Source organism: Emys orbicularis, chromosome 2 (assembly GCF_028017835.1).
Source record: "Emys orbicularis isolate rEmyOrb1 chromosome 2, rEmyOrb1.hap1, whole genome shotgun sequence".
NCBI lineage: Eukaryota > Metazoa > Chordata > Testudines > Emydidae > Emys > Emys orbicularis.
Window position 1 is genome coordinate 280,758,739 of NC_088684.1, and position 22,979 is coordinate 280,781,717.

The 22,979-nt window shown below is 40.1% G+C and overlaps 1 protein-coding gene across 1 annotated transcript in view; it reads left to right on the forward strand.

Moving 5' to 3' along the window:
- Nucleotides 1-22,603, forward strand: part of PAXIP1 (PAX interacting protein 1) — an 85,918-nt gene extending 63,315 nt beyond the window's left edge. Inside the window, exons 11-20 of the mRNA XM_065399145.1 lie at nt 440-561; nt 1,162-1,346; nt 1,504-1,547; nt 3,210-3,277; nt 6,058-6,160; nt 13,738-13,906; nt 18,341-18,441; nt 20,110-20,244; nt 20,341-20,416; nt 22,488-22,603. Coding sequence (XP_065255217.1) covers nt 440-561; nt 1,162-1,346; nt 1,504-1,547; nt 3,210-3,277; nt 6,058-6,160; nt 13,738-13,906; nt 18,341-18,441; nt 20,110-20,244; nt 20,341-20,416; nt 22,488-22,603 — 1,119 coding nt within the window. The remainder of the gene's footprint in view (nt 1-439; nt 562-1,161; nt 1,347-1,503; nt 1,548-3,209; nt 3,278-6,057; nt 6,161-13,737; nt 13,907-18,340; nt 18,442-20,109; nt 20,245-20,340; nt 20,417-22,487) is intronic.
- Nucleotides 22,604-22,979: the final 376 nt, after the last annotated feature.

Below are 22,979 nucleotides of genomic sequence, written 5' to 3' on the forward strand. Positions count from 1 at the left end.
TCTTTGAGATGTGTGGTCCCTATCTGTATTCCACTACCCGTCCTCCATCCTCTGTGCTTTGGATCTGGTTAGATTTGTGGTAAGAAGAGGAACCGGGTGGGGGGCATCCACCTCACTGCCTCTTATACCCTCACTCAGGAGCACAAGGAGACTTACTGTACTGGTGCAGTCCAACGGATACTGTTTGTTAAAATCTCCGGACTCAGGTGCATGGTGTGCATGTGTATCCACGTGTGGAATACAGATAGGGACTATGCATCTCAAAGAACTTCCAGTTACAATAAGTAACCTCCATTTCATTGAGACACATTGACAAGTTCACCAGGCTAGAGAAGAATAATCTCTTATTTATTTACAACCTGTGTGTGCATCTGTGTAAATACTGCCTAGTTTTTTTATTATTATTATTAATTGTAAATTTCGTTCTTTTCTACACTAGATTATCTCAGTGACAGGATTTGTTGATAGTGACAGAGATGATCTCAAACTAATGGCTTACCTAGCAGGGGCCAAATACACCGGCTATCTGTGTCGCAGCAACACAGTTCTCATCTGTAAAGAGTAAGTGGTTTATCTCAACAGCATTCATATCTTCAATAACCTATTTCCAGTCTGGCTACAAAATGATCCTTGATTACGTTAGTGACTTTCTCGCTATATGTTATTCATTTATAGCTATTTCATGATAAAGGCACTTACGTTTTAATTATTGTTTTTCTGGAGTGATCTAGACAACTGCAGTATGGATGTCCAGGTTTATTTAATTATATTACTAAGTCCTGTTATATTCCAATAATTACAATTTTTTACTTCTGAGTTTAGAAAGCTAACTTTTGAGCTATTAAGTGTAAAGTTATTTCTCTTTAAGAGGGGATACACTTATTATGCCATTTATAAGTAAATGATTAATACTGATTGGTTAAAAGATCTTCAACTAGAGGCATTTTAGATCTTCTGTTCTGGGCAGAAATTCTAGCTCACCAACCATTCACATGTATAGCAAAAATATCTCTTAGGAAAAGCACTTACTTGGCTGCAACTGCCAATAAAAAAAATCCTTAGGGTAGGCTGAGGAGAGAATGTTGGTATTCTAGAACTTACTGAAGGAAGTACCTTTTTATTAATGTGTATATTTTCTTTCCCCCCCCCCTGCACAATAAGGCCTACTGGGTTAAAGTATGAGAAAGCCAAAGAATGGAGGATACCATGTGTAAACGCACAGTGGATTTGTGATATATTGCTTGGAAATTTTGAAGCATTACGGCAGATTCAACATAACCGATATACAGTGTTCAATCTTCAGGACCCCCTTTCTCCTACTCAGCATCTAGTTCTAAACCTCCTGGGTAAGTGGGAATTTCCATTCACAATATCCTGTATACCACAAAGATTAGTCTACTGGATACAATTATAATTATACTCAGTCATGTTGGACTGTGTCATATCTTTTTTGTAACAAATTACTCACACGGTCCTATATGTTTTTTTCTTCACCTCTTGTAGATGCCTGGAGAGTGCCATTAAAGGTATCATCAGAGCTTCTAATGGTATGTTGACTTATTCTTCCAGTTGTGTTTTCAAATAGTTATTGCGAGGGCTTTGTTGTATCCATGTATGAGAGAGTAGGTGAAAATCAGGATGGGCATAAACGTATATTTAAAAAAAAGCCTCCTTGCTGTATTTGATGATGATCTCCATGTTAATTTATTTTCATGCTTCAGGTCAGTAGAAAAAGAAAAGAAATTATTTTGCAAAATCCAAGCAATTTTGGGTGCCCACTTGAAACCTCTTAAAGGGTTCTGGTTTTCAGAGGATCAGTATTCAGCACTTTCTGAAACTGAGGCCCCTTTTAAGACTTTTCAGGTTGGACAACCAAAATCATTAGTTACTTTTGAAAATTTTGGCCTTAATGCATAATATTTATACTGCGCAAAATTAAGGCAGAATTGTTCCATTCATATGGTTTCAAGTACTGTTATGAGTACACAATATCAAGTCCCAAAACCATGGACTTGGTACCAAGTGAAAGGCATTTGTAATCTTATTTAAGAATATTATGTTTTAAAAAGTCATATTGATAAAAAATGTAGTAAGACTGTAATGTAAACTGACAAAAGCAAGGAAATTGTTTTTGTCAATGTATAATAACATTAACCTATTTTATGATCTTGAAAATTTTTAGACTAGGATTTCTCTATCCATGTCAGGGTCATTCTTTTAACAATTTCACAATGTTTGACTTGCTTTTATGGTTAATTCTAGTTTGCACCAATGACTATCCAGTTCAGTTATACAACAGATGGCATTTAGATAAAATTTCACTTTGCACTCAAAATACTTGCCTTATCTTTTCTGTTCTGGATTATTTGTTATCTTAGTCTTATTACCATTCTCTTTAGTAAGCAAGAGCTGAATAACTTTCTAATTCATTTGAACTTTTTTTTAGCTGTCAAAATATTTTAAATAATTCCATTTTTTCAAGCACTCATCAGTTGACAAAACCAGTACTAAAGTATCCCTGACACCTGGCCTTAAGCCTGATGTCATCTTCCAGTTTTTGAATTGAAGTTTAGACACTTAGGAATATGGTCTTGTGTGCCTGCACTATTTGGTACTTACCACAATATTTATGGAGGGACTGATTGACTAAGTAGGCAGCAATAGGATATGCAGCCTTCGATTTCTAGGTTGCCAGTTGAAATGTAGCCTGTGCTAGCACATATTTTTCATCCACGTGTAGATTTAGTTGTCTTCATATATTTTAAAATAAGTGTTCTCAACCTTTTTCTTTCTGATGCCCCCCCCAACATGCTATAAAAACTCCACGGCCTGCCTGTGCCAGGGCTTGGGCTAGGGGGTCGCAAGCAGGGCAATTGCCTGAGGCCCCATGCCACAGGGGGCCCCGCAAAGCTGATTTGCTCAAGCTTCAGCTTCAGCCCCAGTGGCAGGGCTCAGGGCCCCAGGCTTCAACACCGCACTGCACAGATTTGGCTTTCTGCCCTAGGCCCCAGCAAGTCTAATGACGGCCCTGCTTGGCAGACCCCCTGAAACCTGCTCGTGGCCTCCCAGGGGTCCCCGGAGCCCTGGTTGAGAACCGCTGCTTTAAAATATAGTCGTTACATGTTTTATTGTGAAACAGAAAAACTAGGATGGCTAATCAGAAAGTTTGTGCTTACTTCAGACACAAATGTATGGTGGTCTAATTGCAGGGTGTGAGATTGCCCCTGAAACCAAAGCAAAATGAATCAAGTCTTCAGCCTTCTTCTAAACGGGCACGGTAAGAATAACTGACTACCAGTGACAAAAGCTCATTAACTTCCTTTTGCACAGGGTTCTGTTTCCTTTGTTATTAAAAAAACATAAGAGAATGTCCACAAAACTGTCCATTAGCTGTCAGCCTGGAACCATCGAATCCCTTACTTATTAAGATGGTTGTATCTGGCAAAAATGGCTACATGTTGCCAATAGGGCTGTCGATTAATCACAGTTAACTCACACGATTAACTAAAAAAAAAATCGCAATTAAAAAAATTAATTGCGAGTAATTGCACTGTTAAACAATAGAATACCAATTGAAATTTATTAAATATTTTTGGATGTTTTCCTACATTTTCAAATATATCAATTTCAATTACAACACAGAATACAAAGTGTATAGTGCTCACTTTATATTATTTTTATTACAAATATTTGCACTGTAAAAATGATAAACTAAAGAAATAGTATTTTTCAATTCACCTCATACAAGTACTGTAGTGTAATTTCTTTATCATGAAAGTGCAACTTACAAATGTAGGTTTTTTTGTTACAAAACTGCACTCAAAAACAAAACAGTGTAAAACTTCAGAGCCTACAAGTCCACTCAGTCTTACGTCTTGTTCAGCCAATAGCTAAGAGAAACAAGTTTGTTTACATTTACAGGAGATAATACTGCCCACTTCTTAATTACAATGTCACCTGAAACAGATGAACAGCTGTTGCATGGCACTGTTGTAGCCGGCATCGCAATATATTTATATGCCAGATGCACTAAAGAGTCATGTGCCTCTTCATGCTTCAGTCATCATTCCAGAGGACATGCGTCCATGCTGATGACGCTCATTAAAAAAATAATGCGTTAATTACATTTTGACTGAACTCCTTGGGGGAGAGTTGTTTGTCCTCTGCTCCGTTTTACCCACATTCTGCCATATATTTCATGTTATATCAGTCTCGGATGATGACCCAGCACATGTTGTTCGTTTTAACAACACTTTCACTGCAAATTTGACAAAATGCAAAGAAGATACCAATGTGAAATTTCTAAAGATAGCACGCGACCCAAGATTTAAAAATCTGAAGTGCCTTCTAAAATCTGAGAGGGATGAGATGTGGAGCATGCTTTTAAAAATCTTAAAAGAGAAACACTGGTGCGGAAACTACAGACACCAAACCACCAAAAAAGAAATCCGCCTTCTGCTGGTGGCATCTGTCTCAGATGATGAAAATGAACATGCATCGGTCCACACTGCTTTGGATCGTTATCGAGCAGAACCCATCAGCATGGACGCATGTCTCCTGGAAGAGTGGTTGAAGCATGAAGGGACATATGAATCTTTAGCGCATCTGGCACCTAAATATCTTGTGACGCTGGCTACAACAGTGCCATGCGAATGTCTGTTCTCACATTCAGGTGACATTGTAAAGAAGAAGCAGGCAGCATTATCTTCTGCAAATGTAAACAAACTTGTTTGTCTGAGCAATTGGCTGAAAAAGAAGTAGGACTGATTGGACTTTTAGGCTCTCAAGTTTTACATTGTTTAATTTTTGAGTGCAGGCTTTTTGTACATAATTCTGCATTTGTAAGTTCAACTTTCATGATAAAGAGATTGAACTACAGTACTTGTATTAGGTGAATTGAAAAATACTATTTCTTTTGTTTTTTATAAAGTGAGCACTGTACACTTTGTATTCTGTGTTGTAATTGAAATCAATATATTTGAAAATGTAGAAGACATCCAAAAATATTTAAATACATGGTATTCTATTATCGTTTAACAGCGCAATTAATTGCAATTAATATTTTTAATAGCAGGATTAATTGAGGTTAATTTTTTTAATCGCTTGACAGCCCTAGTTGCCAACTATGCACTGGAGGAGATGGAAAAAAGAGAGCACATCCAGGTAGTGAACTAGAAAGAGAGAGGGGAGGAAAGAATAGAGAGAGGATGTGGAGAAATTGCAGGGGAGAAATTAGAGAGGCAGAGAACTAGGGGCAGAGGGAAGAAAGCAGAGACAGTGAGAGGAAATGGGATGAGAAGTGGAGAGGAAAACATGGAAATAAAAAATAGAAAGCAAAACTGAAAAAAGGATTTAAAAAGCCAATGGAACATAGAAAAGGTTGGGAGGGGAAGAGAGAATGGACAAAATAAAGTGAAATGGAAACAACATATTCACATAAAAACATAATAATTGCAAAGGCATCTTTTTAAATAAACTAAAAAGTGAACTTATGAGCCTTTCATGAATCAGAGACTACATCATCTTGTGAGAGATTTCTTCACCTTGTCTCCAAAACTGGGCCCAGCAATTGAGCAGAGATTTCTAAAGGGTTAGCATTCATGGCACAAACAATATGTTGCCTGTTAATATAAATGCTTAACTCTAAGATTAAAATCATGCTGGATGATTGGTTTGACATTGGTGATTTTTCTCTAGGGAATCATTCTGCCATTCACTGTGTAAAGTCTACAATCCTTTATAATGGTGAAACTGTAAATAAGAAAAGCGGCCAGGGTATCGATATGTTTCTGGAAAAGCACTGCAGCTTAAGAAGCCTTTGTGGAGATAGTCTGACCTCCACTGGGTCAGGACTGTGCTCAGTCTGTTCCTTGTACCAACTTAAACACATCTTGTTCTCAGGTTGGCAACCTTTTATCAAAAAGCCATAAAGCCTGCAAACCTTTACTTGTGCGAGTAGTCCCATGAGTAAAAGTTTGCAAGATTGTGCTTCAGTGGTTTTAAAATAAAAACATTGGTCCCAGTCATCATGATGTCCTATATTTTTCTATTTTGTAGAATTGAGGACATACCACCACCTACTAAAAAGCTCTCACCAGAATTGACCCCAATGGTGCTCTTCACAGGATTTGAGCCTACACAAGTCCAGCAGTATATCAAGGTGACTTTCATATTTGTCACTTATGCACAATATTTTGGAACATTTAGCAACTTTAGATTATTTTCCCTAATACATCAAGTTTAATTTGGGTCTACAAGCCTTTATCAGAACAGGCCTAATAGATATAAAGAGAGAAAATTGTAGGGAATTGTTTTAAAACAGTAGAGAGTATAGTTTTCGGTAAATTGAGTTTTATTTGCTAGTTATATCCAAGTTAGCATTACTCAGGTACTTCATGCTTGTGTCTTATTTTTTCTTTCCTAATGTTCATTTTCAAAGAGGGGAGGATACCTTCAGTACCTCCAATAGCAAACCAAATGACCAAGTTCAGGCGAGGAACGTATGAATTACCATATTGAATCAGACCCAAGTTCCATCTAGTGCAGTATCTTGTCTCTGACTCTGTGCAGCAGCAGATGCTTCAGAGGAAGGTGCGAGATTACCCCATATCTGCCTACTCTGTGTTGTCTGTCTCCCATGAATGTTTAATCCTGCTTCTTCACAGACATTGTTTTAAATTTTAAAGCATGAGGCTTTATATCCCTTCCAAAACTTATTAACTGTTAAAACTCTGGATATTCTTGTTACCCATATAAAAGTCCAGTCCCTCTTTGAACCTTGCTACATACTTGGAGCTAGATTCAGAAATGAACTTAGGTGTGGCGATGTTCAGCCTCAACATGCCTAACCATGCCTAGAAAATACCTGGGATTCCCAAAGCCTGAATTAGATGCTCAGGCTCCTTATACAATGCATGGGGAGAGATAGGCTCCTCAGAATGGGAGTCAGAAAAGCAAACACATTAAATGGCTCCCTGTCTAAGCCAGCCAATGGGAGATGCCAAGCAGAGGGGTGTGTCCTAAGCCCCACCCCTCTCAGAGAGGAGGACCTCCCTCATAACTCTTAGCCCAGTGAGGTGTATTCCACATATGGGTACACACATGTCTGAGTCCAGAGACTTTTCAGTAGCAGTGTCCATTGGTCTGCACATGCACAATTGTTTTTCTTGTGCTCTGAACCAAGGATATGAGGGGCAGTGCGGACTGGAGCCGCTCCAGTTCCTTCGTACCACTGCATGGCCTGAGTCAGAATCTTCTGTGTCCACACCTTCTTCCTTTGACCGCTTCAGTCTGCGTATAAATATTGTAAATAGTTTTACTTCTTTACTCTTTTAGTGTTAAGTACTAGTGTAATTAGTTAGTTGTTTTCCCCCATCCTGGGGAAATCCTCCATGGGAGGCTAGGATTATGCCCAGAGTCCCAGGGTTACAGAATTGTGTTTCCCGCCCCCCCATTCCTTTTCAGTGAGTGACAAACACCAGCACTGCTTTTAGGCTCACATCTTGGCTAAGTGCAACATTTGCTGCTCCTTCTCTCCCAGAACTCGTGACAGTCAAGACTTAGAAAACATCTGATACAAAAGGCCATGAGATCTCAGTCAGACTTTCCAGGCTAAGGACAACCCCCTAGACATCAGCTTCAATCAACAGGCAGAGTCCCTCCAAGCATAAGCTCAGTGCTCGAGACCGAGACTTCTAAGGTGAAGGCTTCTCATGAGAGTATGGGGCATTGTCACAAGCACAGAGACAGCATTCTTCCAAGGCTGCCCCAAAGAAAAAAAGACACCCCCCCCCCAACCCCTTCAAAATTGGGAGAGTTCTTGCCCCTGGGTCCTAAAGAATAAGGCCAAAGTAAATCTCCTCAGCAGGAGAAAGTGGCACTAAGGATAATGGATCCATTTGTTCCAGTACTGGTTCTGATATGCTGACAGAAAGACATTCACCGCCACTCCCTTTAACATCCAGATCATACTCTGCCAATAACGTCACAGCCCTGGAGGGATCCAACTTCCAATGTGACCAGGGAAACACTGGATCCGACAGGCCCACCAGCTGATTCTCCCCATACCCCAAGATGGTCCGAGACCTATGTCTCTCTGGAGGACATTTTTGCTCTCCCCTATCCTCACTCCCCACTACTATGAGGTTCGCCTTTATTCACAGACATAATTGATGCAGAAGAGGAAGCTATTCTGCGATCATGGGGTCTCTCTCCTCTCCCACCCTTGAACCTGGGTACCGTATCACTGGTTCTGCCAGAAGTTCAGGATCCAGCGTTTTCATCTGATGAGTTAGAGGTTTCAGAAGAGCCCCTACCCTATCATGCAGAAACGGGCCTAAAGAGAGCAGGGTTCCATCCTGCAATCAAAATAGGCCTTTCTGAGAAACAGGTGGTACCCAGTGCCATGGGGTTCTCCTCAGCCAGTTTAGCCTTCATACTGGCATTACCCAGGATCAGTACATGAACCTTACTTGCCATCTCTTGGCCAACACCAGCTGGCCCCATTGGAATATGTAGAAGACTGAGCTGAACTGAATCCAACAGTTCCGATGGTTTTGGGAGCAGTTTCATTGTCTTTCCCAGATGAGGCAGCTATGCCATCTTCACCATCTCTGCCTGATGACTAGAGGCAATATCAGTAGCTCCTACAAAGGGTGGTGTCCAAGCTCCAGTTACAGCTTGAAGAGGTTCAGGGGTCCCAACATAGATTGCTGGATATCTTGCAACCTTTGGGTCCCAGTTGAGCTGCCCTCCCTATCACCAAGGCCAATCATGGATCCAGCTAGAACAGTGTGGCACACTTCTGCTTCTTGCACTCCCACCCCAAAGAGTGCTGAGAAGCACTACTTTGTTCCATTTAAAGGGACAGAGTTTCTATTCTCTCACTCATCATCCAACTCTGTGGTGGTACAAGCTGCCACTGAAAAATCCAGGCTGCAGCACCCCAAAACTACACCCTCAGACTGGAGTGCCAAGTGACTAGTCCTTCTAGGAGAAAAGGTGTTTGCCTCTCTCCAATTTAGAATTTCAAATTATGAGGCCCTTCCTCCTAAATACAATGCCACTAATTATGCAGAGTTTGTTGGATTTTAAGGACAAGCTCCCTCAGGAAGATAGAGTTCAGTTCCAGTCCTTAATTGATGAAGGAGAATTAGTGCCCAAAACTTCTCTCCAGGTTGCAGTAGATGCTGCAGACTGTGTCCAGAGGGATGGCTGTGGCCATTGTCCTGAGGAGAGATTCCTGTTAGAATCCTCAGGTTTCCCTGGGGAGGAGCAGAGTACCATTCAAGATCTCCCCTTTAATACAGTCTACCTGTTCAGTGAAAAGACTGATGAATCTCTCCACTCTCTCAAGACTTGAGTTTGTTGTCTGGCTATCTCTATCCATCAACCTAAGAGGAACCATCACAAGCAGTGGTACAGAGTTTGACCATCTCCTCAGTCATTTTACCACTAGTGCTCCCAGGATCCACCACACAAACAGACAGTACAAAGGCCAAGGTACACAGCTCCTGCAACATCGACTGGCACACCTTACTCTCACCGAAAGAATTTCTTTTGATGGGACTGTTGAGACCTGTATCCCTTTATTGGTGCCACATCATCCTACCCGTCAGTTTTTTGGAGGCTACCATACCCAATTTGCCCAGAAATGGAGGGCTTTCACAACAGACAAATGGGTGCTGGAAATTATTCACTATGGCTATCTGATCACATTTCTATCAATCCCTGTCCCCAAACTTCCTTCCTGGCTCCTTTGCTGGGTCTAGTCACACGAGGAAATTCTGCATAAGAAGTGGACTCCCTTCTCCACTGGGGAGCCATAGAAAGAGTTCCTTCTCAGCATCAAGGGAAAGGATTCTCCTCCCCATACTTGTTAGTCCCCAAAATGAATGGGAGATGGAGTCTGATTCTCGACCTCTGCCAACTAAATATATTATTCATCCAAAAAATTAAAATTCTGCATGGTCACACTGGCATCAATAATTCCCTCTCTGTAAGAGGGCAAACTGTTTGTTAAATAGTTTGCCTTCTTCAATGGAGGGAATTATTGATGCCAGTGTGACCATGCAGAATTTTAATTTTCACATAGACATTCTTTCATATAGACATTTACCCATCCCACAGAAGGTTCCTCTTTGGTGAAGACAATTACCAATTCAGAGCCCAGTTTGGCCTAGCTACGGAACCCCGGGTCTTTGCAAAAGTCTTTTCAGTGGTGGCAGCTTGGATAAGAGGAAGTTGGTTTTCCATCTTCCTGTAACTTAACAACTGGCTTATGACAGTGTGGCGGGGCAATGACTCACTGGTGCAGCGCCTCCTGCTGGTCATCAAAGAATTAGCTCTTTCCAACCCAGAGCGCCTTCTGCAGGCCGGTAACTCGCACGCCGCTGGCCCCCATGTCCCTCCTGGACCCCGGTGCACCTCTACTTCCGGGTTCTGCCCCCAGCAGCAACCCACTGTCTCTGGGTCTCACCTCCCAGGGGAACCCCCAACCCTCTATCCCTACCTTGCCTCAGTGGCTACTGCCAGTCATCATCTATCCCCTGCTCACTGGGGCAGACTGCAGTCTGTAAACCACTCGTCATCAGCAAGGGGGTTAGGATCTGCTGCCTTTGCCTATCTCTGGGCTGTCTTTTGTAGGCCCTTTACCAAGGCCTGCAGCCTGGGGTTTTTCTAGGCTGGAGTTCCCCATCTCCCACTGCCCTTCCCCAGCACTGCTCCACCCTTGGTACCCTTCTCAGCTCCCAGGCAGCCAGGTCCTTCTCTCTCAAAAAGCTAGAGAGAAAGTGTCTTCCAGTCTCTGGCCCTCAGCCTCTGATAGGGCTAGCCGTGGCCTGATTGGGGCGTGGCCCCACCTGTGGCTGCTTTCCCCCAATCAGCCTAGCTTTTCCCCCACCCCAGCCCTCTCCCAGGGCTGTTTTAAGCCCTTCAGGTCATGAGCGGGGTGACCACCCCGCTACAGACAGGCAGATCATAAAGGAAGTCCAGTTGGCTACCCAATTCCTGCTCCATTTACTATCTTCCTTGGGAATTTGTGTCACCCAAGAAAAGTCCACTTTGACCACCACAAGGTCCATAGATTTCATGGGAGCGACCTTGGACATAACTACAGCAAGAGCCTATTTACTTACCAAGATATTCCATGCAATGGAAGAGCTCATAAAACAGGTCATTCTCTGACCTCTGACTTCGGTCAGAACTTGCCTTTCCCTTTTTGGTCACATGGCCTCATGCACACATATGACACCATTTGCCAGGCTTCATCTTTGTTGCCTGCAAAATCAGTCCATCTTCTCACCAGAAAAAGTCCATCTCAATGCCAGAATAACTGTTCCATCCAAGTTTCTGGCCTCTCTCGTCTGGTGGACGAAGCTGGAGAAAGTTTGAGTGGGAACTCCTTTGCTCACACCTACAACTGAGGCAACGATTGTTACTGATGCCTCGCTCTTAGTTTGGGGAGCTCATATGGACAAACACACTGCATAAGGCATCTGAACCCCTTGGGGAGTCCAGGGTGTCTATCAATTTACTGGAACTAAGAGCAGTCCACCTGCGGGCAATGCTTTCCTCCCAATCATCTGGTCCCAGGATATCCAGATAGTGTGGTTGTCATATTGTCTTACATTATCTTCCCTCATCCCATGACGACTAAATTCCTGAAAGGACTTCTTAGATCCTTCCCACCGCTGGTGAAGCCAGTTCTTAATTGGGACCTCAACCTCATTCTTTCTTCTCTCTCCAAACCTCCTTTTGAACCTTTAGCCACATGTTCTATGTCCCATCTGTCAATGAAAGTTGCCTTCCTAGGCACCATCACATCAGCCAAGAGAGTCAGCGAGCTGGGAGCAATGATGGCAGACCCACCATATACTGCCTTCTATAAAGAAAAGGTCTCTCTTTGGCCCCACCTAAAATGCATCACCAAAATAATTCCAGAGTTTCACATGAATCAAATCATCCAACTTACGGATACTTTTTCCCAAAACTGCATATGCCTCTGATGAGGAGAGAGAAAGCTTCAATCTCTGTACATCCTAAGAGCACAGGCATTTATCTGCAAAGAAAAACGGTGATTAGAAAGACACCTAGACTTTTTGTTACTACAGCAGAGAGATTGAGTGGTCAAGCTATATCTGCACAGAGACTTTCTAAATGGATCTCTGATTGCATTATCCTTTGTTACCAACTAGCTCATATCCCTGCCCCAGAGAGGGTGAGGGCCCATTCCCCCAGAGTGCAAGCAACCTCTACTGCATGTACGTGAGACTAGACTACTGCGTCTCTACAAGAGAGATATAGGGCACCTTCACAAAACATTACGCTTTGGTCCAGTCTTCTACTACAGATGCAACTATGAGGACAGAAGTATTACAGTCAGCCATCATTTCTGAATCCTTGCACCCATCTCCTGTTTGACTACTGCTTGCTAATCTCCCACATGTGGAATACACATAGGAACTATCACTGGAAGAAGAAAAGGAGGGTACTTTCCTGTAACTAAAGGCTCTTTGAGATGTGCGGTTCCTATCTGTATTCCACTACCTCTCCTCCATCCCCTCTGCTGTAGATCATAACTGGATTTGTGGTAGGAGAAAGAACTGGAGAGGCGCCAGTCTGCACCGCCTCCCATATATACCCTAGGTTCAGAGCATGAGGAGAACTGTGCATGTGCGGAACAATGTACTCTGCTTAGTGAAAATCTCCAGACTCAGGCGCATGGTGTGTATGCATACCCATGTGTGGAATACAGATAGGGACCACACTTCTAGAAGAACCTCCAGTTATAGATAAACATTATACAGTATAAATGGAGGTTACTTATCTAAACAAAAGCTCACTGTTGTTACAATTGTTTTGTCTTTGATATTTACATGGCATAGATTTGTAAACCTATTGAAACTTTCTACATAAAATAAATAGGTGTTTTTTAAAGTGTGTGCACTTCATAGATGTACCAATCTGACATTTATAAGATTCATATATGTGCCCTATAGGAAGTGAATATTGGGGTGTTTCATTGGTTTGGAATGAAACTTTCACATCTTCCCTCAGGCCCAGATAGTTTTGCCTGAACATCGCCCAAGTAAGCATGATATGAGGAGGATTTGCTGGGGTGTCACGGAGTCTGCCTTCCTTAGTACCACCACCACTAGCAATCAACAGAGCATCACTATAGAACTCCATAGCAGCTAATGCAGCCTCTGGGATGCAATAGTTTGATAACTGCTTTATGCTTCCCACTTTATCCTTTTTAATGTTTTTATTAATGTAATATTAAAAAAATTAATGATAAAAGGAGTAGAAAATCTGACCTGTGAGCAAAGGTTAAACAACAATTGGCATGTTTAGTCTTGAGAAAAGAAGACTTGGTTGGTGGAGGGGAGGGAGCAGTCCTAATAGTCTTCAAATATATTAAGAGCTGTTATGAAGGGGTCAATTGTACTGCATCTCCACTGAAGATAGGACAAGAAGTAATGGGCTTAATCTGCAGCAAGGGAGATGTAGGTTAAATAGTAGGAAAAGCTTTCCAACTATAAGGATAATTAAGCACTGGAATAGTTTTCCAAGGGTGGTTGTGTAATCCCCATCATTGGAGGTCTTTAAGAACAGATTAGGTAATCTAGATGATCTAGGTTTATTTGGTCCTGCCTCAACAGAGAGGACTGGACTGGATGACTTCTGAAGATCCCTTCTAGCCCTACATTTCTATAATTCTATGATTCTAACTTTCAGAAACTCTACATTCTTGGGGGTGAAGTAGCAGAATCTGCACAGAAATGCACACATCTAGTTGCCAGCAAAGTGACCCGTACTGTAAAGTTCCTGACAGCAATTTCAGTAGTCAAGCACATAGTAACTCCGGAGTGGTTAGAAGAGTGTTTCAAATGCCAGAAATTTGTTGGTAAGTGAATACTAGAGTCACTCATATAGATAAACTGAACAATATTATTTTAAAAAGTATGCAAGGGTAGTAATTATATTTGAACAAAACATATTTTTTTGTGATTGACTTTGTTTAGACCGCTATTTTGGAATGTGATATTAGGCATTCAGTTATTGTCTGAATAAATTGTACGTAAAACTTCAAACATAATTCTCCACATAGTTGACAGCTAAGACTTTAGCAGTCTGTTTTGTATTTTAGAACCGACAAAATGTTTAATTTTTAAAAAATATTTCATGGTTGAATAAGGGTTCTGCTATCAGTGTAGTGCTATCATAGGAACAAAATTCACTTTGGTTTTCTATTAACTTTTTCTCTTTCAATTAAAGCCCTCTGCCTTCAGCTCTCCGCATGGTTTAATACCAATTACTTCACCCAAAGGAAAGAAAACTAGTTCCTTTTTTCTTAACTTTTAATAACATTATTCCTTTGTTTTAAACGTTCTGAATTATCAAATAGCATAGTATGCACTAATATTGCTTAAAGCCTTCATAAGCCTCCCTCCCTTTTCTTTATTTCTGTTCTCGGTATAGCCAACCATACTTTTAACTAGTGCTTCATCCACTTGCACTTCTGCTGCTTTTTAGATGTCTAGGTTGGTTGGTTGGTTTGTTTGGGTTTTTTGGGGGGGAGGGGGAGATTGTTTAAAAAAAAAACTGCACATTTTATGCATTATGTTGGTAGGTATGACTATAATGTAGACAAAGAAAAAATAACTAATGTTGATCCTCCCTTTTTTTTAAATCAAATTAGGTGTGCTTAACAGGAATTTTTCTGAAGTAAAGATGAAAGCTTGAGTCCAATGCACTTGTGGATAAAAGTGCATTTAGGACTGGAAGTGTGTGTGTGTGTGTGTGTATGTATGTATGTGTGTATATATAGATATAGATATAGATATATATAATCCTAGCAGGTAATCATCAAGGGATCCATCCCCCTGTCGCCCATCCCCAGCTTCTGGCAAACAGAGGTTAGGGACACCATCCCTGCCCATCCTGGCTGTTAGCAATTGATGGACCTAACCTCCATGAATTTATCTAGTTCTTTTTTGAACCCTGTTATAGTCTTGGCCTTCACAACATTCTCTGGCAGAGTTCCATAGGTTGACTGTGCATTGTGTGAAGAAATACTTCCTTTTGTTTGTTTTAAACCTGTTGCCTATTAATTTCATTTGGAGACCCTAGTTCTTGTGTTATGAGAAGGCATAACTAATACTTCCTTATTTACTTTGTCTACACCCATCATGAGTTTATAGACCTCTATCATATCCCACCTTAGTCGTCTCTTTTCCAAGCTGAAAAGTCCCAATCTTATTAATCTCTCCTGATATGGAAGCTGTTCCATACGCCAAATCATTTTTGTTGCCCTTTTCTGAACCCTTTCCAATTCCAATATATCTTTTTTGAGATGGGGTGACCACATCTGCACGCAGTATTCAAGATGTGGGCGTACCATGGATTTATATAGAGGCAATATGACATTTTCTGTCTTATTATATCTATCCCGTTCTTACTGATTCCCAATGTTCTGTTAGCTTTTTTGAGTGCCACTGCACATTGAGTGGATGTTTTCAGATAACTAGTCACAATGACACCAAGATCTCTCTCTTGACCGGTAACAGCTAATTTAGACCCCATAATTTTATATGTAGAATTGGGATTATGTTTCCAATGTGCATTACTTTGCATTTATCAACATTGAATTTCATCTGTCATTTTGTTGCCCAGTCACCCAGTTTTGTGAGATCCCTTTGTAGCTCTTCACAGTCTGCTTTGGACTTAACTATCTTGAGTAGTTTTGTATCATCTCCAAATTTTGCCATCTCACTGTTTACCTGTTTTTCCAGATCATTTATGAATATGTTGAGTAGTACTGATCCCAGTACAGAGCTCTGGGGGACACTATTTACCTCTCTCCATTCTGAAAACTGACCATTTATTCCTACCTTTTTGTTTCCTATCTTTTAACCAGTTACCAACCCATGAGAACACCTTCCCTCTTATCCCCTGACAGCTTACTTTTCTTAAGAGCCTTTGGTGAAGGACCTTGTCAAAGGCTTTCTGGAAATCTAAGTACACTATATCCACTGGATCCTCCTTGTTCACATGCTTGTTGACCCCCTCAAAGAATTCTAATAGATTGGTGAGGCATGATTTCCCTTTACAAAAAACACGTTGACTCTTCCCCAACAAATGATGTTCATCTATGTGTCTGACAATTCTGTTTTTTATTATAGTTTCAACCAGTTTGCCTGGTACTGAAGTCATGTTTACTGGCCTGTAATTGCAGGGATTACCTCTGGAGCCCTTTTTAAAAATTAGCGTCACATTAGCTATCCTCCAGTCATTTGGTACAGAGGCTGATTTAAATGATAGGTTACAAACCACAGTTAGCAGTTCTGCAATTTCATATTTGAGTTCCTTCAGGACCCTTGGGTGAATACCATCTGGTCCTAGTGACATATTACTGTTTGATTTATCAATTTGTTCCAAAAGGTCCTCTAGTGATACCTCAGTCTGGGACAGTTCCTCAGATTTGTCACTTAAAAAGAATGGCTCAGGTTTGGGAATCTCCCTCACATCCTCAGCCATGAAGACCGATGCAAAGAATTCATTTAGTTTCTCCGCAATGGCCTTATTGTCCTTGAGTGCTCCTTTAGCATTTCGATCATCCAGTGGCCCCACTGGTTGTTTAGCAGGCTTCCTGCTTCTGATGTACTTACAGATTTTTTTGCTATTACTTTTTGAGTCTTTGGCTAGCTGTTCTTGAAATTCTTTTTTTGGCCTTCCTAATTACATTTTTACACTTCACTTGCCAGAGTTTATGCTCCTTTCTATTTTCCTTACTAAGATTTAATTTCCACATTTTAAAGGATGCCTTTTTGGCTCTCACTGCATCTTTTAGAGCTTAGCCTCTTACAGTTGGTATGGCTAATTCCACTTTTTCATGTTCTCTGTATTGTGTGTATATATATCTTCTTACTATATGTTCCATTCTATGCATCTGATGAAGTGGGCTGTAGCCCACGAAAGCTTATGCTCAAGTAAATTGGTTAGTCTCTAAGGTGCCACAAGTACTCCTGTTCTTTTTGCGGATACAGACTAACACGGCTGCTACTCTGAAACCTGTCAATTTTTGTGTAGTTCCCCTTTTTGAAATTAAATGCTACCATGTTGGGCTGCTGTGATGTTTTCCCTGCCACAGGGATGTTAAATTTAATTATATTGTGGTCATATTATCAGGCAGTCCAGCTATATTCACCTCTTTAATCATATCCTGTGCTCCACTTAGAAACTTTATCTCTGCATCCTGTCCTGAGGTGATATGTACCCAGTCAATATGGGGATAGTTGAAATCCCCCGTTATTATTGAGCTTATTTTTATAGTCTCTCTAATCTCCCTGAGCATTTGACAATCACTATCACCACCCTGGTCAGGTGGTCGGTAGTATATCCCTACTGCTATATTCTTATTATTCGAGCATGAAATTACTATCCATAGAGATTCTATGGTACAGTTTGGTTCACTTACGATTTTTACTTCATTTCATTCTACCCTTTCTTTCACATACAGTGCCGCTTCCCCACCAGCACGACCTGTTTTGTCCTCCTGATATATTTTGTACACTGGTATTACTGTGTCCCATTGATTATCCTCATTCCACCAAGTTTCTGTGATGCCTATTTTATAGCAATATAAAAACTTGTCACTTTTTAGCTGTCTGCCATTACATGATGTAATTGAATGGGATTCTTTTTCGTGTAACTATTTCTCATCATATCCTACGCATATTTTATCATCTTCCATCCTCTCCTCCTTACTAGGATGTAGAGAATCTCCATTTATAGATCCTCCCCTAAGGGATGTCTCTGTCCAAACCATGTGCTTCTCCACCCCTGTCAGCTTTCCCCCAGCCCTTAGTTTAAAAACTGCTCTACAACCTTTTCATAAATGGGGGTAAATGCATTAATGTGGCTTGAAGCTCTCCAATACAGAAGTTGTGGGGGCCATATAGGATAGAAAATGCTGTGAAATGTACAAAGTAAACACAGCAAAAATACAGAAATATATTAAGAATTTTTGTCAATCAGTAATTTTGGTTGATCCTCAATAATAGTAAAATTAAATAATAATAAAAACACATTTTATACAGGGGTCGTGACTTTTAAATAGACAACATTGTTTAGTAGCTTGACTTCAATAAAAGGCAGTTTTTTATTAAAAGCAATGAGATTATGCTCATGTTACATCAAAGCAAGTGAGGTTTTTACCAAATTTTTTACCATTCGTTTTTGATAACAATTTGAAATAAGGTTTGAATCTGGGTAAAGGGCTATGTTGACATCTTTTCTTCCTTTGTCACATTTGTAACGTGTATATTTTCTTTTCCAGATGAGCAGAACTTCATGCTCCGAGATGCAGAAGCTGAGGTGCTTTTCTGCTTCAGTTTAGAGGAGTCTCTAAAGAGAGCACAAGTGGCTCCGCTTTTTAAGGTACACACTTTTTAATAACATGCGTAAATACATATATTTTTTTCATTGCTACAATAAAAGACAAAACATGCTTGGTCACTCATTTGATCAATCTTAAATGTATTTTTCTGATAATTATCAATGCTTTTCCCAAACATGTGCTTAAGTAATAAGACAGTTTTCCTGGTAGGTATGCGCATAGGCCAGAAGGCAGAGTAACACAAAAGGCTAAAAACTTAGGTGTCTAAAACCAAATGAAAGAACTCCCTGGAGTGTGTTATTGCTATTAGCTGAAATTTATACATGTACTTATAGGGGAAACAATCTTGCATATATGTTTTCTGCACAATGCTGATACGTGTGACATTTTTATTATTAGCATTGAATTAGAGTTCCACTTAGAACCAAAGTTTTAATGCAGTTTCATAATCTTTTAAGGCAGTTTGACTTCTTAATAGAAAACATATATGCAAGCTAGTTTCATCTGTATAATCACTTCACTTTCAGACTCCTGTTAAGAGCAGAATGATATGATTCTTCTAAGAATATTTGTATAGGTAGATTTCTAAATATTTCATGTAAAACTTACAATGAAATAACCTGAAAATTACTAAAATCATATGTCAGATAGTGTTGCTATTGGAATACACTACATCTATATCACTATTGGTTTTATTCTTATACTTAAAGAAAAAGAAAAAGTTGGCCTTTCTGTGCTATGTTTTCACAGCAAACAAGAAAACCATTCACCTTTGTCCTGAGAGCAATATATAATGAGACATACCTCATCTAAAAGATGACTTTCATGAACTTTGTCCCAGGATTGTGCATTATAAGAAACAATTTTAGATTTGGAGTGGAAGTGTTGTTTTAACAGAGACCAATTTACTTAGGCATGTCAAAATAACTCTTTAGGGATTGAGCATAAAACCTTTTGCACCTGGCATAGTTCAGTCAGAAATTTGGAAGCCAAAAATAATGTAAAATTTCAATTTTTTTCTGGAAGTAAAGTTGGCTGGAGGATCAAAGAAGTTAAAATAGCATCTCTTTACCAGTTCAGATGGCAAGCAAGTAGGAACAGATAAAATACACTTTATATAATCACCTTTATTAACAGTCTCAAGCAGGCAGAAAGCTAGTTGTAGTTTTGTTGGCAGACCATAGAAATTAGTGGTTATAAACTGGACAATAAGAAATTGTCAGTGAAACTAGATAGCTAGATATAACCACTAAATTTCTATTTCTATCTAATTTCTAAATTGGAAAATAAGACTCACCTTTTCTTTGTAGAAGTCCTTTTGCAAGCCATTGGGCAACCACACAGTTGAAATAGGGGTGTTTCTTTTTGCATCCTTACCTAACTGCTGTTTAATATTCATTAAGAAAATATTTACCATTTGAAGGTTTTATGGTCATTATTGTAAGCGTCACAGAAAGATTTGAGGTAAATAGGGGCAGATCTTCACTTAGTGTAAGTTATCATAGCTGTTAATGGAGCTATGACCGTTTACACCAGCAGAAGATCTGCTTCATAATTTTTAAAATGACCCTTGCATTATAGTGGATGTCAGCACTATACACATATCAGACGCTAAAGGATCAAAAGTTGTACTCTTCACTTTCTCCTTTTTTACATTTTATTTATATATGTGTATATATATATTTTTAAAAAAAGATTTTTGTTTTTAGGGGAAATATTTTTACATTACACCTGGAATTTGTCCTAGCCTTTCCACTATGAAGGCAATTGTGGAATGTGCAGGAGGAAAAGTATTATCCAAACAACCTTCTTTTCGAAAACTTATGGAACACAAACAAAACAAAGTGAGTACAGTATCACTTGGCTTTCTAAAAATGATGTATAAAATATATTGTTCTCTTATTTGAACTCATATTTAGTTGTTTTTTTTTTTAATTTAGAGTTTGTCAGCGATAATCTTGATATCCTGTGAAAATGATCTTCACTTATGTCGAGAATATTTTGCCAGAGGCATAGGTACGTGTGAACTGCTAATAGAATTCCAATTCATAATTTGCTTACTGTATTTATTTTTCATTGTATAAGTACATACACCCATCACTGGGAACAGTCATAGATTAAAATACAGTTAAAGGAGTACTGTCTACTTAAAAAAAAATAAAAATCAAATGTGATGAAGCACCTTTTTAATAGTATGTCCTTGGTTTTAAAATAAAATCTATAGGGCTTTTCTGCTTACCTGCTGATGTTTGAGCAGACCTGTTACTGTCACCCAATAGTTCAGACCCCTATCTTATCCTTCCTGCCATTTTGTTGTGCAAATTTTCTGCTGCTTTTCAGTTTCAGCTCTGCTACTGCAGAATACTCTTCCAGGACCAAAAAGACTGCATGTTTAGTCATCATACCAATTCATAAGACAGGAAATGCAGTTGACTAGCAACAAATGCACAAACTGCATATCTTTCTCTGTTTTAGGTTTATTTTCTGATCTTTGTATATCTCATAAAATCATTATAATTTAAATAGTAGGTACAGCATTTTCAGATGGAAATGTGATTTTGAAGTTCAGTGTCTCCAAGGTAGAGTAATCAACAATTTTTCTTCAAGTAGTGTCCCTATGGGTGCTTCATTCTAGGTGCGCTTGCTCCTTCTGCGCCTTTAATTGGAGATTTCACATAAGTGTCCATTTGGCCTGTGCATGTGTGTTACCCAGTCTCATGCTCCACACCGTGGTTATATGGTGCTCTGTGGGCGAACCACCCTCCGTTCCTTCTCAACCGCCTCAGTCTGAGACAGAACCTTAGCAGTCATCCGTATTGATTTTTACCTCAACTGTGACCCCCTAGCTACTCAAACAAGAAGAAATGGTTACTCAGTGCAGGAACTGGTTCTTTGAGAGGTGTTTCCCTATGGGTGCTTCACTATTCGCCCTCCTTCCCCTCTGCTTTGGAGTTGTGTGCTATGGAGCTTCACAGTAGAGAAGGAACTGAGGACAGTTCTGCACAGCGCTATATGCAGCGCTCAGTGTGGAGCATGAAACTACGTAGCATATGTGCAGGCCAAACAGACACTGCTATGTGAAATCTCCGAACAAAGGCACAAGGGGCGCAAGTACACCGAGAGTGGAGCACCCATTGAGATGTGTCCCCCTAAGAACCACAGGCTGAGAAACCATTTCATAGACCCACCTATGACTGATATGAGGCCATCATTGAAGGGCAGGGTTTAAACACTTGGATCTGTGTTTACTGTGAGGTAGGGGAATTGCCTTGGTACCAATCCTGAAAGATCTAAAGAAAATAAATTTGTCAACAGGACAGAAGAACACTTCAAACACTAAAACTAATCCTGCACTAGAGAGGGGATAAACGGAGAAGTTCTAAATCTGCTGCGTGTAGCAGGGAGGACTGTATATAGTTCCAACTCGCTGCCATAGGCAGTCAGAGAGAACTGAGTGGCAGTTGGGCCTGCACCCCCTTTTATGCCCTCGGGTTTGGGGAACTGGGACATGCAAGGTGCATGTGCGGACCCAGTTGACACTGCTGGCCAAATTTTCTGAACCTGCATGCATGAGATGCCCAAACACCAATAGTGGGATCCACACAGACAATACTTGCACATCTACATACAGTAGCCACAAATATGGACCCAGTGTAATAACTAACAGTAATCACACTTCAGACAAAAAAAACACAACACCTTCCTAACCAAAGCTTTGATCCTGTGGAGAGACCCCTCTCACCCTGCACTCCTTTAGTGCTTCAGTGACTGAACTGCACTCTCATGGTGCTTTGGTGATTTACAGGGTTCTTCTCAAACAGAACTTTGTGCAGGATCAGGGCCCATTTCAGGCAAGTGGTCAAGCAGATAGGCCAAGTCAGTATACTTGAGCTGTGTCACACTGGTAGAGGAAATAGGGTCAAAGTAAAACAATCCCACAGAGAATGCCCGTCTTCCAGTTCTTCAGTGTTCAATTCTAGGTCTGTCAGTGGATATATCTCAGCTGATCCCCCATGCTCCTTGCGATGTAGAGTGAAGAAGGCTCTCTGTAGTATATTAATCTTGTATATTTTTAAAATATTTCTAGATGTCCATAATGCTGAGTTTGTTCTGACTGGAGTACTTACTCAAACACTGGATTATGAATCATATCCTTTTTATATGAAAACCAAGAAATGTGATTGTTGGGAAAGGTTTTACTAAATGTATTTATATACTAGGAGACAAGGTAAGTTACTACGTTAGTCTGTTGTTTCTGGAGACGTAGGTTCAATTTAAAGTAGATTGAATTTGGTGACTTTTTTCCAATCACTCATGTGTAGTCTCCTCTATGTCATATTCATCCTCCTCCCTTTTTGCACAGTTGGACCTATCTAGAGACAGACTGTTTTGTCTTGAATTTAAGACTTGGGTGGATTTGTGGAAAACATACTTGCTGTTTTCCCAGTACTTGACAGATTACTTCAGATTCCCCTGAAGCAGAGAACCCTATGGGGTAGGTGAGTTGGGGAATGATCTGAATAATTAATTTTAAAATGACAGATTTTATCCTGATTACTGAAACTAAACATTTTTGTAT